Source organism: Chiloscyllium punctatum, chromosome 42, assembly GCF_047496795.1.
Source record: "Chiloscyllium punctatum isolate Juve2018m chromosome 42, sChiPun1.3, whole genome shotgun sequence".
Lineage (NCBI taxonomy): Eukaryota > Metazoa > Chordata > Chondrichthyes > Orectolobiformes > Hemiscylliidae > Chiloscyllium > Chiloscyllium punctatum.
In genome coordinates this window covers 3,131,432-3,147,427 of record NC_092780.1, presented here as the reverse complement: position 1 = coordinate 3,147,427, position 15,996 = coordinate 3,131,432, and the positions used below count along the sequence as shown (strand labels likewise).

Here is a 15,996-nt window from a genome sequence, read left to right as displayed (position 1 = left end):
TCCAGTGTCAGCAGGTTAAAATAAATCATTCTTGCTTTGCATATATATGTTTAAGATTTTCTTAAACCAGTTTACTGATTGTCAATAACTGCTTGAATGGTTATGCACTTTCCTTTATGTATAACTCTGTATAACATTATATAACTCTGACCTTTGGTTAGAAACTACTTTATTAAATTTGCTTGTCCGGGCTAGCTGAAGCTAATGGTTAAAGTGGAGTGCAATATGGCTTAATTAAATGGGTTTGGAAAATTAAGACAGGTCATTCTTTAGCAGAATTTAATATCAAGTCTTGGAAACTGTAAAGTGCCTCAATGAAAAACGAGGTATTGATCCTCCAAGTAGCGTTTCACTTCAACAGAGCAGTGTAGCGGGTGTGGAGATAAATAACAAGCAGTTGGAAGGTCCGGGTCATTCCTATGGACAGAATGGAGGTGTTCTGCAAAATGGTCACCTAGTTTGTGTTGTCTCAGTGTAAAAGGACATTGTATTAAGCAGCAATATAATGAACTAGATTTAAAAAGTATGAGTTAAAAATATGTGTTTGGAGCATAGAATGGTGAGGAGGGAAGAGATGAATGGGCAACCTTCTGCCACTACATGTGAAGGTGCCATGGGGGAGTAAGGAAGTGTGAAGAGTAGACCATTATGTTGCAGGGAGAACAATTCCTGTGGAATGCTGATACAATGGAAATTGAGGCAAGGGAACATTGTCATTGCTCTGCGAGGGAGGGATATGGCTGTGGTAGATGGGTCAGTCACCGTTGAGGGCCCTGCCAACCACTTGCGGTTGAGTGGGTGTAGGGTAGGGATAGAATGAAACCCTAACGAGAAACTAGGTGTGGGTCACAGGCTCAGAATAAGGGGGTGATGGAGAAGTTGGATCTTGGAGCTCAATGTGGTGAGGAATGAGTTGGTCAGTGGTGTTATGGCACAGAAGACGATTGGTCCAGTATACCTGAACTCTCCCTCCATATGAACGTCGTTATCTAACACTGACTCTCCTACCTTTCCCAATTACTTGCATATTGTTACTACTTAAAAATCTGTTCTCTCGAATATCTTAATTGAACTTTCCTTGATGCCACATAGGAAGTGCATTCAAGGCCATTAATCATGGTCCCACCTTGCACTTGTTTCTTTTGTAAATCTGTGCCCAATGAGCATGAACAGTTTCTGCTCTTAGCGAGATTTGAGAAGATTTGTAGCTCAGTTGAGATTCTGCATGTAGGTTTGCTCACTGAGCTGGAAGGTTCATTTTCAGATGTTTCATTACTCCTCACCATACTAGGTAACATCTTCAGTGAGCCTCTGGATGAAGTACCGCTGGTGTTTCCTGCTTTCTATTATATGTTTGGGTTTCCTTGGGGTTGTGATGTCATCTCCTGTGGTGATAACACATCCATCCTAAAACCAGCCATACAGACACACACGAGAATTCCTAGAAGCATGGCAGTCCAACCGAAACTCTATCAACAAACACATTGACTTGGATCCCATTTACCACCCCCTGAGAAAAAGAATAGGAAATTACACCACCACCCCAAGGAAACCCAAATATATAAATAGAAAGCAGGAAACACCACCAGCACTTCGTCCAGGGCTCACTGAAGATGTTACCTAGTATGGTGATGAGTGACAATGTCTGAAAATGAAGCTCAGCAAGCAAACCTACATCCAGAATTACTGCTCAGTATAGGCCTATCATTTGAAAAATGATGTCAAATCTTTTAGCTTAAGAATAGTCCCAACCTCTTCATTCCAGCCTCAATTACTTGGCCTGCTCCCTGAAACCATTGTCCAAAATCACATTCAGAAATATGGAAGAAGCTTTAGCTGAGGTGTTTAAGGTGGCTTTTGATAGTGGTAGGACTTGGGACCAAAAAAATACATTGGCATTAGCTAACAGAACCAGTGCAGTTATGATGAGTCAAATGGCCTCTTGCATGCTAATACGTCATACTGGAGTTGAAATGTTAACTGATTTAATGTATTTATTGTCAAGTGTTTTTTGTCACAATACAGTGAAAAGTGTTTGTATAGTGTCACCACTTCTGGCACCATGTTAAGACAAAAATAAGCCAAAACATAATACATAAAAGCAGAAAAATGAAGAAATAAAATATACAGCTTTACAGTCCTCAAGTACTCTGCCCAAGGCCTGGTGGCCAGGCCCAAGTCCCCCTCGCTGTGCTGCTACTAGATCACGAGTTGCCACTCGGGCACCATTTCACCTTCAACGATGCACTCACCATTACAAATCCTCACTGGACATTGCCAATGCAGGTGCCACTGAGTAACATACCGGCCCAAACTCTACACTGCCGTGAGCCCACTTTGGGCGTATCTCAAATGATGTGGCTGCTTTCAATGCTGCACACACCCATACTGGACCCAAAGGCACTTCCATGAATCTGCACTGGAAACAGGCGCTGCCAGGAACCCAAACTTGCCTCTGCTGCATCAGCAATGAGTCGGCTCAGCTTATCTCTGCAGACGTTGCCAGGTTTACCGTGTTGCTCCATGAGTTTGTTTCAGATTTCTAATATCTGCCCTATTTTAACTTTCGACCAGAAAACCTCTTCTGCATGTGCTCCACTGCCATCCTATTGTTACTAAAGTACAGTATTCAGAACTGGACAACATTCTGGCTGAGATCTAACTAGTGTCTTACCAACAAGTTAGTCAGAGACATCTATGCAGAAGATAGCCTTTCAGCCCATTGAGTCTATACTGGTCAAAATTAGCCACCTAACTATTCTAATCCTATTTTCCAGCCCATGGCCTTGTGTGCCTTGCAGGTGGACATTTAAATGTTATCAGGGTTTCTCCCTTACAGGCAGCAAGTTCTAGACTCCCACTACCCTGAGTGAAGGAGGGCTTCTCCATCTCCTTTAGTTTAACTCTATTCCCTGGTTCATTGATCTCTCCCAAGTTTCTCCCGTTTATAGTCCTCATAACTACATATGGGCCTGTTTCCACACTGTAAGTAATCTAATCTAATATCTCAACCATGTTCCCCATTATTTCCAAGGGTAACCAGACAAGTTGCAACCAGTTCGAGGCCAATTTGCTGAAGGAGCTCCTGGGTAGAGGGGGGGGAAAGGGAGCGCATGAACGACTGACGTATGGGCACTAGTTCTGATGACGCTCATGACAGGGGTGGGCATAATCAACCAAAATAGAAAGTAAAGCTCGCAGCTTCCGATGACGCTTTAGAAGCGGAAAGGCTCGTGCTGTTTGGGCGGGAGCACGGACTGCCAAATACGATGACGTACGAACGCAGGCTCCCATGACGTTGGTCACGAGCGGAGGTACAGTCAACCAAGTGTGATGACGTTTGAGCGCAGGTTCTGATAACGTGAACGAGGGAAGTCAGGAGCCGTTGGCGGTTGGACAGCGTAATGGCGGCGGCCCCGGACCCGGACCCGGGCCAGGGCGGGGACGACGGCGATGGCGAGGCCGATGTGTTCGAATCGAGGACTCATTGCCTGGAGCTGTCGCGGCGCCAGAACGAGCAGAGGAAGCGCGGCCTGTTCTGTGACCTGACCCTGTCAGTGGGAGGCCGTGAGTTCCGCGCCCACCGTTCGGTGCTGGCCGCCGCCACCGAGTACTTCGAGCCGCTGCTCGGCGGCAACTTCGAGGAGTCCCGCTCCGAGCGGGTGGAGATGCGCAAATGGAGTACGGAGCCCGGGCCTGACCCCGACACCGTGGAAGCCGTCCTCCAGTTCATGTACACGGGCTCCATCCGTGTCTGCACCGGCACTGTCCATGAGGTCCTGGAGCTGGCCGACAGGTGAGGGCGGAGCTACACTCCCATTGGACAGGAGTGTAGTGATCCATTTCCACAAGGGGCGGAGCGATCAATTACCATTGGTCCGGGGGGCGGAATGATCCACTCACATTGGTCAGGGGCGGGGAGGGGGTGTGGCGAATGCAAAGTGGTTGATCCCTATTGGCCCGGCTGATGCGATCTACCTCAGTGGGTTTGGGGTGGACTGATGCATCCCATTAGCACTCAGAGTGGATTGATCCACTCCCATTGGTCTGGAGCATGAGGACAGATCCACTCTCATGGGGGGGGGGGGTGCAGTGGAGTGATCCACTCCCATAAGCTGGGACAATGTGATTCGCTCCTTTTGGTGGGGGAACGATCCACTTTCATTGGCCTGGGTTCCTTCCACCTATCGCTTTTCCAACGCCCCTCCCCCAAGTCCCTCCTCCCTTTCTTCTTAGCCTGTTTGCCACACCTTCCTCATTCCTGAAGAATGCCCAAAATGTTGATTATTCTTCTTTGATGCTGCCTGACCTGCTGTGCTTTTCCAACAACACATTTTTAAGCTCTGATTCCCAGCATCTGCAGTCCTCACTTTCTCCTGGAGTGGTAGATCCACATCCATTAGCCAAGACTATGTACATGTAGGAGGAGTTCGCTCTTAGTAGCCACAGGAGCATGACATCCAGTCCACTTGGTAGGGGAAGGAACTCCAAGCTATTAAGGGAATTCATTCCTTTCTGTTGGGTGATCCACAGTCATTGGGCATCTACTCCCATTGGGGAGAGGTTGGTTCACATAAGAAGGACAGGTTGTCATTTGATAACAGTCCTGGTCGGGTGGGGGTGTACAAACTAGGGGCAGTAGTAGATCAGTTGATCACTCGCGCTTGCTCCATGAGTCACTAAGATTGAGGTTGATCAGTTAGTGTTTTGAATTCCATATTTCCATCTACCCCAGATAACCATTAACCCCCTGCCTAAGCTCCCCCTTAAAAATATTCAATGAAATTATCTCCACAATCTTCAAGGTTAGAAGTTTCAAAGTCTCTCAACCATCTCGGAGAAAAAGTTCCTTTAATTTCTTTCTTAAGAGTGGCCCCTAATTTTAATATGCCCCTAGTTCTGAACTCAATTTGAAGATCATTCAGGATATTGTACACTTCAAATAAGTCATCTGTCATTCTTCTAAACTCCAGAGCAATGCACTTGGGTTGGGGGAAAGAGACAGTCTGAAAAGAAACCATTTCCTCCAACTTGCCGATTATCCAAGTCTCCTCCCATTTCATGAGCAACAATTTTGTTGACCTGTCTTCTTTGTGGCATTTCATCAAGAACCTTCTTACAAAACTAAAGAGACATATATTGTTGTCTTTTCATTAGTCTTTACTGTTACCACATAAATTAGATGTCTTTTCCAAACAATGTGACCTAACTCTGTGTACTTCATTAGGACAAACAATCAAAGATGATAAAATAGTTTGCAGGAAGAGTAGAACAGCAAATGAGATATGGTTGAATGTCTTCAGGATATATGTGGTAGTTGACTCAAGTAATTTGGGTAGCATTGCTGAAAGTTAACCTGCAGACGACCAAGGATGAGCACCCCTGTGCCTGTGTGGGTATAGACTGGGAAGCTATTTGAGTTGAGAGGTCTGTGATATCATGGTTACAACAGAGGATAGCGCATAGGAGTATTGTGACAAAGAAACATTTAAATAGCAGAGAATATCAAAGGCACAAGATGAGGAAGCAGTCATTATAGAAGACATCTGTATTGCAATGTAAAGTCGAGGCATATGTTTTTGATGCTCTGTTTTAATTTTGCAGAATCACTTGAAGTGATTCTGTAGCGTGATGCTGACGTCCCTTTTTTCTGAATTTGGGAATAAAGAGTCAGTGTATGCCTGAGCTTGCATGCTGTAGAAGGATCTGTACAAGTGACATTTTGTGCCCTGACTGTTAGGTGAATCACTGCCAGAAATTAACAGCAGCATCCGTGCAGAAGATAAACAGATCTCAGCATTAGACAGCCAACACTCTCCACTCCCTGTTCCACGCCCACCAGTTTACTTGGCACTAATTTCTTTTTATATTTCTGAATCTGTTTCAGAAGGTATGGAATGAAAATGCTTTGGTTAATTGATTCATTTTCATGCAATATGGAGTTTTTGTGGTAACTTTAATTTAACAATGTAAAACGTGCATTTTTTTGTTTTCAAGTGTACTCTCCATTAGTGGCAGTTACATGATTTTCCAAAAGTGCCATTTCCCTGTTCCAGGTTCCTCCTGCTCCAGCTGAAGGAATTCTGTGGGGAGTTTCTAAAGAAAAAGCTGAATCTCACCAACTGTGTGGCAGTTCACAGTCTGGCCCACATGTACTCCCTGGACCAGCTGGCTTTGAAAGCAGCAGACATGATCCGCAGGGACTTCTCCAAGGTGGTACAGGATGATGAGTTCTACACGTTGCCTTTTCACCTGGTCAGGGACTGGCTGTCAGACTCTGAAATCACAGTGGACTCTGAGGAAGTTCTTTTTGAGGCTGTGGTGAAGTGGGTGCAGCGGAACCCAGAGGAGAGGGAGAAGCACTTTGAGGAGCTGTTCCAGCTATTGCGGTTGCCTCAGATGAAGCCCACATACCTAACTCGAATCATCAAATCTGAGCGGCTTGTGGCTGATAATGCCAACTGCCTCCGGCTTGTTTCAGAAGCAGTTGAAGGTCATGCACTGAGATCAGAAAATCTTCAGCCTGCCAATCTGGACAACTGGGCATCCCAGGTTGTGTCATTCCAGCCTCGCTTTGGACAAAACATGGATATCATCATGGTGGTGGGTGGTGTGTCAGAGGGTGGAGATTATCTAAGTGAGTGTGTTGGCTATTTCATTGATGAAGATCGATGGGTGAATCTTCCCCACATTCACAACCATCTGGACGGCCATGCTATGGCCATCACAGACTCTCATGTGTATGTGGCTGGCTCCATGGAACCTGGGTTTGCAAAGACAGTGGAGAGATACAGCCCAAACAGAAACAGCTGGGAGCAGGTTAACAACCTGATCACAAGGAAGCATTCCTTTGGGCTGTCAGCAGTTAAACAGAATTTGTACAGTATTGGGGGACATGGGAACTTTAGCCCAGGGTTCAAAGATGTTGACGTATATGAACCTGATCAAGATAGATGGCACCATCTGGAATCGGCTCCCAAAATATTACGAGATGTTAAAGCTATCAGTGTGGAAGATCGTTTTGTGTATATCACTGCTCGCACCCCTGTGGACACTGACAACGAAGATGGATTGGAGACTATAAATGCAAAGTATGATACCGACACAAGGCAGTGGCAAGACGTGGAATCTCTGCCACTGCTTGATAACTACTGCGCCTTCCAGATGGCTATTGCAACAACAAACTTTTACCACACAGCCTCCTGCTGCCCTAAATGTTACACTGTGACAGACACCGAAGCAAAGCAGAAAATCTCTAACATGACAGCTGATGAAATCTTGGAGAGCTTGCCCCCCGAAGTGTTGAGTATTGAGGGGGCGGCAATTTGCTACTTTCGTGATGATGTATTCATAATTGGCGGCTGGAAGAACAGTGATGACATGGACAAACAGTATCGGAAGGAGGCATACCGTTATTGCTCAGAGAGGAAGCGCTGGATGCTGCTGCCTCCCATGCCCCAGCCACGATGCCGGGCAACTGCTTGCCACGTGAGGATACCTTATAGGTACCTGTATGGAGTTCAGAGATACCCAATGCCACAAAATCTAGCCAGGCAGCGAGAGCGGCTGCAGCAGATGCAGCAGTTACATCGGCGATCGTTAAGCCTCAGGCGGCAGCTGCAACCTCAAGTTGAATGTTAACCAGAAGTACTTCTGGAGGTGAGGGTTGAGTGAGGAACACTCCCACTCCTCACCCCACCCCCTCCCCGCCGAGCTTGTTACATTTTTCTTTTGCATGGCCTTACTTTCTCCATCCATCTATCTCTGGGGATACATTGCAATAGAAATATTCTAAGAACTATGGAGTTAAACCACTGTAGCATGGTGTGCTGCATCCAGGTTCTTGGATTTCCTTTTCAGAGATGTTGCCTCCTTCCACGGCACACTCAGGCCTCAGCCAAGTGGTGGATGAGTACCGTGTGATTTTTAAAATAATGTCTTGCCTTATTATAAAAACGTAACCTTTTTTTATTTCCCCTTCATACCTTGTTGGGACCAGATTTTACTACTTATTCCTTAAACGAGACATTTACTTAAATGTGCAAAAATAATCCAATTGGCTTTGTTAGGGAGTGGGAGGGAAGTTGTTTTGTTGAGCCATATTAATTTCGTTAGGGTGCCACTTGATCATGTGGACATCTCCATTATTGTTAATGCCACTCTCTGGTTACAACAGCTTAATTTTGTTTTGAATGAAAACTACAATGATGGAGGACTGGGGGCCAGTCTAGTGCATGGTCCCTGGGAGCACATAGCACCAATCCCTGGGCTAACCTAAAACTTACAGGAGGAACAGTAAGAGAAAATTGTTGAATCTAGGCTTAGTTCAGATAGCACAACTGACAATATGCTCCAAGTTTTCCAATCATGATCCATTAAACAGAATGCTCAATAATTGGAAAACTTAAGCTGGGTACTAACCAGCAAAGGATTCCCTAAGCACTTTGGTTATCGCAGAAAGCACTTTAAACTGATGTTTGTTCATTTGATTGGTGCACATAGTAGTGAACACCATGTTTTCATACTGCACTACCCTTAAACCACCTGAGGTGATTTCCATTTTAAGATGTCCTTTAAAAGTACTTTCCATTATGTCAATCTCAGTTTTATTTTTGAGCCACAAGTCAGTCAGTATTGATTCATTGCTCCAGGAATCTGCTACCTGGCTTGCTGGGGTTTGATTACACTTCAGTTTGGGTTTACCATTTGGGCTGTATAGGGTTAAGCTTGGCTTTTTAATAAAGGGTCTAGCAGAATTACAATCAAACAGTTTTTGCTTGGACAGGGTACCTGAGTGATTGATCTTGAATGATATTTGCAGATCCTTGTGTCTTATCTGTTTCTCCTTAATTCCTACACTCCAGCATACTCATGAGTTAGAGTCAGCTTAATTTATATACATTGCTTAGGATTTAGTAGTACTTGTGTGTTATATTTCATTCAATTCTTGTATCCTGTCCTAAATGATCGAAACTCTGCAGATATCTGAACTCCTGAGTTGTTGGAGATGAAAATTTATTCTCTGTACTTTTTCTTGCTCTGTTTGGTGGACAAGGAGAACTGTCTGTTCCACCAACAGATTTTGTGCAGCCTATTCAATACTTTGTTCTGAACAGTTAGTGTAGTTAAAAATCTAGAAACCATTGAAATAGAAGGATTTTAAATAGCTCAGTCATATCAGTTCGTTTCTGAGGCATAGTGAAAATCAGTGTGTGGAGTATAGCTTTTAGTTGCAGTCTCTAACTTGGTGCTGTCACATTATGTTTTGTGTGTGTGTTGTGCTATGTATCAATGTACTAACTTGCACAACCATTGGATTCTGAGATGTACTTCCATGTATAGCTTACGTTTTCAATCTTTTTGTGAAACTCTCCTCAAAGGAAGGAAAGTCTTAAATTTAAACTAGCCAGCATAATTTCTGTATCAGAAGTCAACTTATTTAAGTGTAAATCGTTCAAGTAGAATTAATTTGTATTTTGTAAATGTATTTGAAATGTGACTTGGTAAAGAAGTGTTAATGTGGCTTTGTTTTGTGGCCATTCTTTCACCAGTTGATGTTTGTGATGTATGTGCAGAGTATGTCCTACTGGTGGTACGTTCCTTGCTAAGTTCGCTATTTTCCTAAATGAATCTGTTACAAACTCATTGTAACTTGCAATTGGTGATGACCCAATGTTTGTTCGTGACAACTGATTTCCAAAACTGAAGATTTTTTGAGCTGCACCATTCTTCCTTTTTAATGAGAGCCTTGGGCTTTTTGTAGCAATGTAACACTGAAAGTAAAACAAAATCACATTTTGCTGGAAGCACTCAACAGGTCTGATAGCATCTGTGGAGAGAATGCAGAGTTAATGTTTCTGAAGAAGGGTCACTGGACCTGAGCTATTAACTCTGCTTTCTCTCCATAGATGCTGCCAGCCCTGCTGAGCTTTTCTAGCAATTTCTGATTTCCTGACTCTGCAGTTCTTTGTTTTTTTTAAACACTAAAAGTGGGCTGAGACCAAGCACTTGGGTTTCATACTGCTAGTATTTAACAATCTGTTCCAGTTTTAAATTAAATAAGAGTCATTAGTATTCATCTGTGGTCACAACTGAGACAGGATTGGTCCATGTTCCTGTTACAAGGTTGGATTAGATTTTAGCATTGTGATATATTTCGTTTGTCTGATACTGAAAGTCTAAACTAATTTTGTTGTCCTTTCACTGCTAGTGACTTCCCTGTAACCTGCAGAATGCACTCCTCAGTTATGGTTCAGTTTGGAAGGACACATTCTGTAATTAAACTGTTGAGCTGATGTTTAAAAATTGTGCCCTACCTTACTCTTAACTGACAATTTTGAGAGCTGTTTGGCAGTTTTGTGCACAGTTTTAGTTTGAGAGATCCTGAGCTTGGATTTCTTTTTTCCGTAACACACTCCTGTCATCAGGTAGGGCACACAAAACCACCTGGGGTAGTGTTGGTGATGCAGCTGAGGGTATATTATTTGGAAGATTTCACTCACTGAGGTGTAGTCTGTTGAATGGCAAATATCTGCCGCTGGAAGGACAAGACCATTGTCCGTACAACTGATCAAAGTCAAATTTTTCTGATCCCATCCATTGTGCTGTGCACTTGTAAGACTGTGTTGCAGAGGAGAAAAATGCAGCTGCATTCGCCCATCCTTGATGATTATTGTTTTATGTAGTTTGAAATGAGGCTGTGGTATTATTGTTTTATTGATATTCTCTGTGCTAATGAGGTGTTTTATTTTTAGATTCAGTACATGCAGTATTACAAGTGATGGTAAGTGATACATCAGCATGGTTTAACAGAAGAGGTGTTTGCCTGATTAAGCATGGGGCACTAAACACAGAGTGAACATGTTGTGCTGCACCTCACTTTATAACTCCGAACGAACTTCAAGCTGTAGTTCAGAATATGTTTTGTTCAGGTATGACTTTCAGCATGACATCTTGCTGCCTGCAAACAGTCCAGTGTGGTGGCCTTTGCCTTTTGTTATACTCGCACCCTATTGTGACATAGATTTGAAAAGGGGTCTTGATTTTTAATGTCTTTTGCATCTCAGAAATGCCTCAAAACATTTCATGTTCAAATTTGGAATGAATTTTAGTTGTTCTGTAATGGAATGTACTGCAAGATCCCAATAGTGAGCATCAGTTGAAAGGTTCAGTTCATTGATGATCAAGGCCACGGTGTCCTTGATTTCATTGCCGTTTGGTGTTGGAAAATCTTGGATATCACCTTATTAGGAGTAAGTGTCACATAAATTGTTAGCTGTGTTGATTTGATGCAACTTTAGATGCTCCTATAATGTATCAATAGGATACCTCTGCTCAGCTAATGGCACCAAATTGTGCACACTCTTGGTATTTGGTATTTTATACATTCCTGTGATCTTGTGCAAGTAATCTATCAGGGTAGATCCACTCTTCTTACATACAGCATAATGAGATGTACCAAACTGGGCCTGACCTGATGACAATATAGAATGACCTTTTTAAATTCCTAAATAATTTGACTCTGTTAACATGCACATTACTATTGGATCTTTGGATATTTTATTGACATTTTCTCTACATTCACTCTTAATTTGACCCTCCATGGGCTGCCTCTCTGGACAGTTTTTTCAATGTGCTTCTAAATTTATTAATAAGCAACTAAGTACTTTATGTGGATATGCATGCTGCTAGTATTTCCCATTTTGCTGTTCTGAAATGCACAATTACCAGAGCAAAATCTGCCTCAGCGCTTAGTATGTACGTTAGGAGAGGGGACAGTGTGATGGCTACCAGTTATGTTTGGCTAACTGCAATCTCAGACAGAAACAAATTTCTTTTACTAGTTTATTGATTTTATTTTTCCTTCACAGATCTTTTCTTTACTTAAAAATGTTTTTGTTGCTCAACCCTTTCTTGCTTATTTCACTCCCATCATGTCAAACATGTTGAAGAATGATCCAAGATGCACACAATTTCAAGTAACACAGACTTCACTACCCATGTTTGTAAGTGTATTTATGAATTAACAAGCTGCCTGTGATTTTTTTTTTCTCTCTCTCTCTGCCTAAGGATAAGGAATGTTTTGTAGTGAGAGAGGACTGAGGTAAGGAAAGAGTTTGAATTCTGACGCATGTTGTAGTTTGAATTAGGAGCAGTGTGCTGTCTAGTATTCAGGCATGAGTCCGTTCCACTTTACCTTCAGCATTGTCCCGTTGCCTTTTTATTAAAATGTTTTGCCTAAATAAAGAGGATTTTTTTTGACTGCATTTGTGCAGCTAGCTGGGCACTGTGTGATTGTGACTTGCATTAAAAAGGAGATGGTAAACGATTGTCTTTCCAATAGCAGAGTATGCATTTGCCTGCCTGACATCAGTTGGAATACTAACCAGCAAGGTTGTGTGGACTTAATTTGGTGTATTGTGTGTATGCATGTGTAGCAATGTGTTACTCATCCACTCTTGTTTTTTCTAAAATATAATACAGTAGCTTGTATATTAATAAAGGAAGAGTTTAAATTTATCACAAATAATGTGTGTTTGCTTTTTGTGGGCTGGGGTGCTGGCTATATGGTATGTAGGGTTAATATAATAGAATTAAATTGCCATTGAGTCACCACCATAGCCAGAATTTGATTAATGTACATCAGATTATCTAAGCTTTTGCAGGTTAGGCAGTATATGCGCAAGAACCAGCATGTGGAACACTCATGGTTATAGTGTTGTATCATGTGTACAACAGGACCACTATTCTCCCAACCCTCAATCCTTTCCTTAATTGTGATGCTCCTTTTGATTTTCATTTATGTGATCTGGGCATTGCTGGTAAGATCAGCTTATTATGCTCATCCTTGTTGCCCTTGAGGATTTGTAGTGAATTGCCTCTTTGAATTCAGTGAGATGAACTTCAAGACCAAATCAATGGGCAATTAAAAGTCAGCAATGTTGCTGTGGCTCTGGAGCCACTCAAGCCATGCTGATAGCAGACTAGAATCATAGAATCCCTACCGCGTGGAAGCATACTATTTGGCCCATTGAGAACACACTGACCACCCCCCCCTCCAAAGAAAAGAGCATCCCACCCAGACCCACCTCATTGCTGTAACCCTGCATTTACCATGCACAGTTCACCTGGCCTACATCTTTGGATTGTGAGGGGAAGATGGAGCACCAGGAGGAAACCCACATAGACACGTGAGAAAGTGCACACAGACAGTCACCCGAGAGTGGTATTGAACCCGAGTCCTTGGCGTTGTGAGGCAGCAATGCTAACAACTGAGCTACTGTGCCATACTAAACAGCTAAAAATCACACAACACCAGGTTATAGTCCAACAGGTTTAATTGGAAGCTCACTGTTGGACTATAACCTGGTGTTGTGCGATTTTTAACTTTGTACACCCCAGTCCAACACCGGCATCTCCAAATCATGAATACTAACAGCAGTAGTGAACCTGATTTTGTTTTTAAAACCACATTCCAGTAGTTATATGGTTACTATTGCTGATTTTTATTTTAATGCCAGATTAATTATCTTACAGCATCAAGGGCTGAAGGGCCTGTACTGCGCTGTAATGTTCTATATTTAAATTCCCCAGGTCCCATGGTAAGATTTGAACCTGCGTCTGCTTCGTGATGACTAGTCCAAGAACATGATTACCGTCACCAAAGCCCATTTTGCTTTTATTTTACTTTTTCCACCTCTTGAGGAGTAAATATCACCTTTCAAACTGGAATAACAGTGCAAAAACAAAAGTAAATCATGAAACTTTAGTTACTTTTAAGTTCGGCTCAAACCTGTAAGATCATAAGAAATAGGAGTATGTGATTTGGCTTAATTGAACCTGTACCACTATTCAGTAAGATCTGATCAGATTGTAACATTAAGTTCATTTGGCTCCTGTGCCTCAATCTTGAATATATTCAGTACACCTAGTGTCCACAGTTCAGTATGGAAGATAATTTCAAAGACTAATAATCCAACGACAGAAGAAATTCTACCTCAACTCTGGCTTAAATGGGATGCTTCTTATTTTTAAACTGTGCTCCATAATTCTAGACTTTCCCATAAGAGGAAACAGTCCCAGTATCCATTATCTCAAGTCCTCTCAGAATTCTTTGTTTCAGTAAGATCAGTGCTTCTAAACTCCATATGAGTAAATGCTTAAACTGCTTACCATTTCCTGATGAGACAATCTCTTCATCCCTGGAATCAGCCTAGTCATCCTTCTGTGAAATGTTCTCAATGCAAGTAATACCTCCTTAAGTAAGAAGACCAAAATTGTACACGTCTCGCAGTGTCCTATATCTCTACAGCAAGACTTATGTACTTTTAAACTTCATTCCCCTTGCAGTAAAGGCCAATATTTCATTTATGTTCTGAATTACTTGCCTAATAAGCTTTTGTGAATCATACAAGGGCACTCAGAACCAACTATGCTGCAGCATTCGTAGATCCCTCAATTTAAATCATATTCTGCTTGTCTACTGTCAAAGTGGGTGGCTTCACAACTCTGGAAATAAACCTGAAAATTTCTTTGCATAATTTCCAGTCTTCATAAGTTCCCTTTTAAACTGCTGATGACAACAAGTGAGAGACCTGTGCCGCGCTTTCCATGGAAGGTCTGCCAAATATACACATCTATCGGACATTGGCAAGGCAACAGCTTGTTGGACCCCTGAGATTGGATGTCCTACACATCAAAAGTTGCTGGCCAATCAGAAGCCAGCAGCTCTTGCACAAAGCAGTACTATGGAAGATACTGTGGCTGCTAACAGAAGAGCACCTCAGAGTTCCAGGACCATGAAAGGCCCAAGATAGCGGTAAGTGATGGTGGTGTGGGATTTCTCTTGTTGGCCCTCTGACCACCTAATCAACCTGTTCAGAGATGTTATTGCACAGCTCTGGAGAAGGCTGGACCTGAATTTAGACCTCTTGGCATTGAGGCAGGGACACTACAATTGTACCACAAAGGCCCTTTCAGAGGGCTAGAATACATGGTGATAGCTACCAGACACTACCTTTGGAGACACCTTCAAACCCTCCCACCCCATACCACCCACGTGACTGAGCAACTATATACATTACCCACTCAAAATAGTGAAAGACCCACTTGCTGCTGGGTTAATCCCATCAACGACAAGCTGAGACTATCCAATAGTCCTTAATGCCCACTTAAGAGCTTGAGTTGGCGGACATACCAGAAGGTCAACAATGAGCTTTCCCATGCAGAACTAATTCTGGTAGGTGTGAGGTGGGAGATGTGCTTTGAATATGCCATTACCCTGACTGATGAAATGCCCTTCTGCTTCCAAGATCACTATCTCGAAGAAGTTTCTGTCGTGTATATCTCTTTCCTGTACCAGCCAACCTATAGCTTTCTGCAGTTGAAAATTTTTTCCTGGCTATTGATAGTTTTATGCATTTCCCAAAAATTGCTCTAAGCTCAATTCAGATTAGTGCATATGCTGTTGCAAGCTCTTTGGGAATATGTTCTAGAAATTTTCAACATTTGTAGTCCACTAACAAAACATATCATTTCTTTTTAAACCACTGTGCTTGTGAATGATCATAATCCATCAACTCAATTTGCCCCCATCAATATATTCCATTATCCTGGGAAGACATGAAAAATACTGGATTTTTAAATTATAATTATTTTCAAGAGTTGATCACTCTTTATGAAGAACTGCTGATCTCTGTCCTACATTGATATTTTAATTTGACTTCTGCTGAATTCTACCTTCCTGGAACATAAGTTAAAATGTTATTCCATTTCTTTACCCATCTTCAAAATCGCGTATGAGGTCACTTTTCTCATATCTTTCTCGGCGGAAGAGCCCAAATTTTTCTGGTCTTCTCTCATTGCTTGTATCATTGTCTTTGGGGATCACTGTCTTGACTCTTCTCTGTAAGGTGGAGTAGCCAAGGGAATGGATGCAGCTTTCCTGGTGTAAATGTGATATTAAAGATAATTTTCCGATTGTTACTTAACCCTTGG

The 15,996-nt window shown here is 42.5% G+C and overlaps 1 protein-coding gene across 4 annotated transcripts in view; it reads left to right on the top strand.

Annotated features, from left to right (window-relative positions):
- Positions 1-3,107: 3,107 nt before the first annotated feature.
- klhl11 (kelch-like family member 11) overlaps positions 3,108-15,996 on the top strand; it is a 68,230-nt gene continuing 55,341 nt past the window's right edge. The window contains exons 1-4 of one of the 4 annotated variants that reach the window (XM_072561201.1): positions 3,108-3,796; positions 6,057-7,659; positions 10,755-10,783; positions 12,070-12,511. In XM_072561201.1, the coding sequence (XP_072417302.1) occupies positions 3,405-3,796; positions 6,057-7,641 (1,977 nt within the window). In that variant the 5' untranslated portion in view covers positions 3,108-3,404 and the 3' untranslated portion in view covers positions 7,642-7,659; positions 10,755-10,783; positions 12,070-12,511. Of the gene's footprint in view, positions 3,797-6,056; positions 12,512-15,996 lie in introns of those variants that run through there. The other 3 variants (XM_072561200.1, XM_072561198.1, XM_072561202.1) reach the window with 3 other exon arrangements.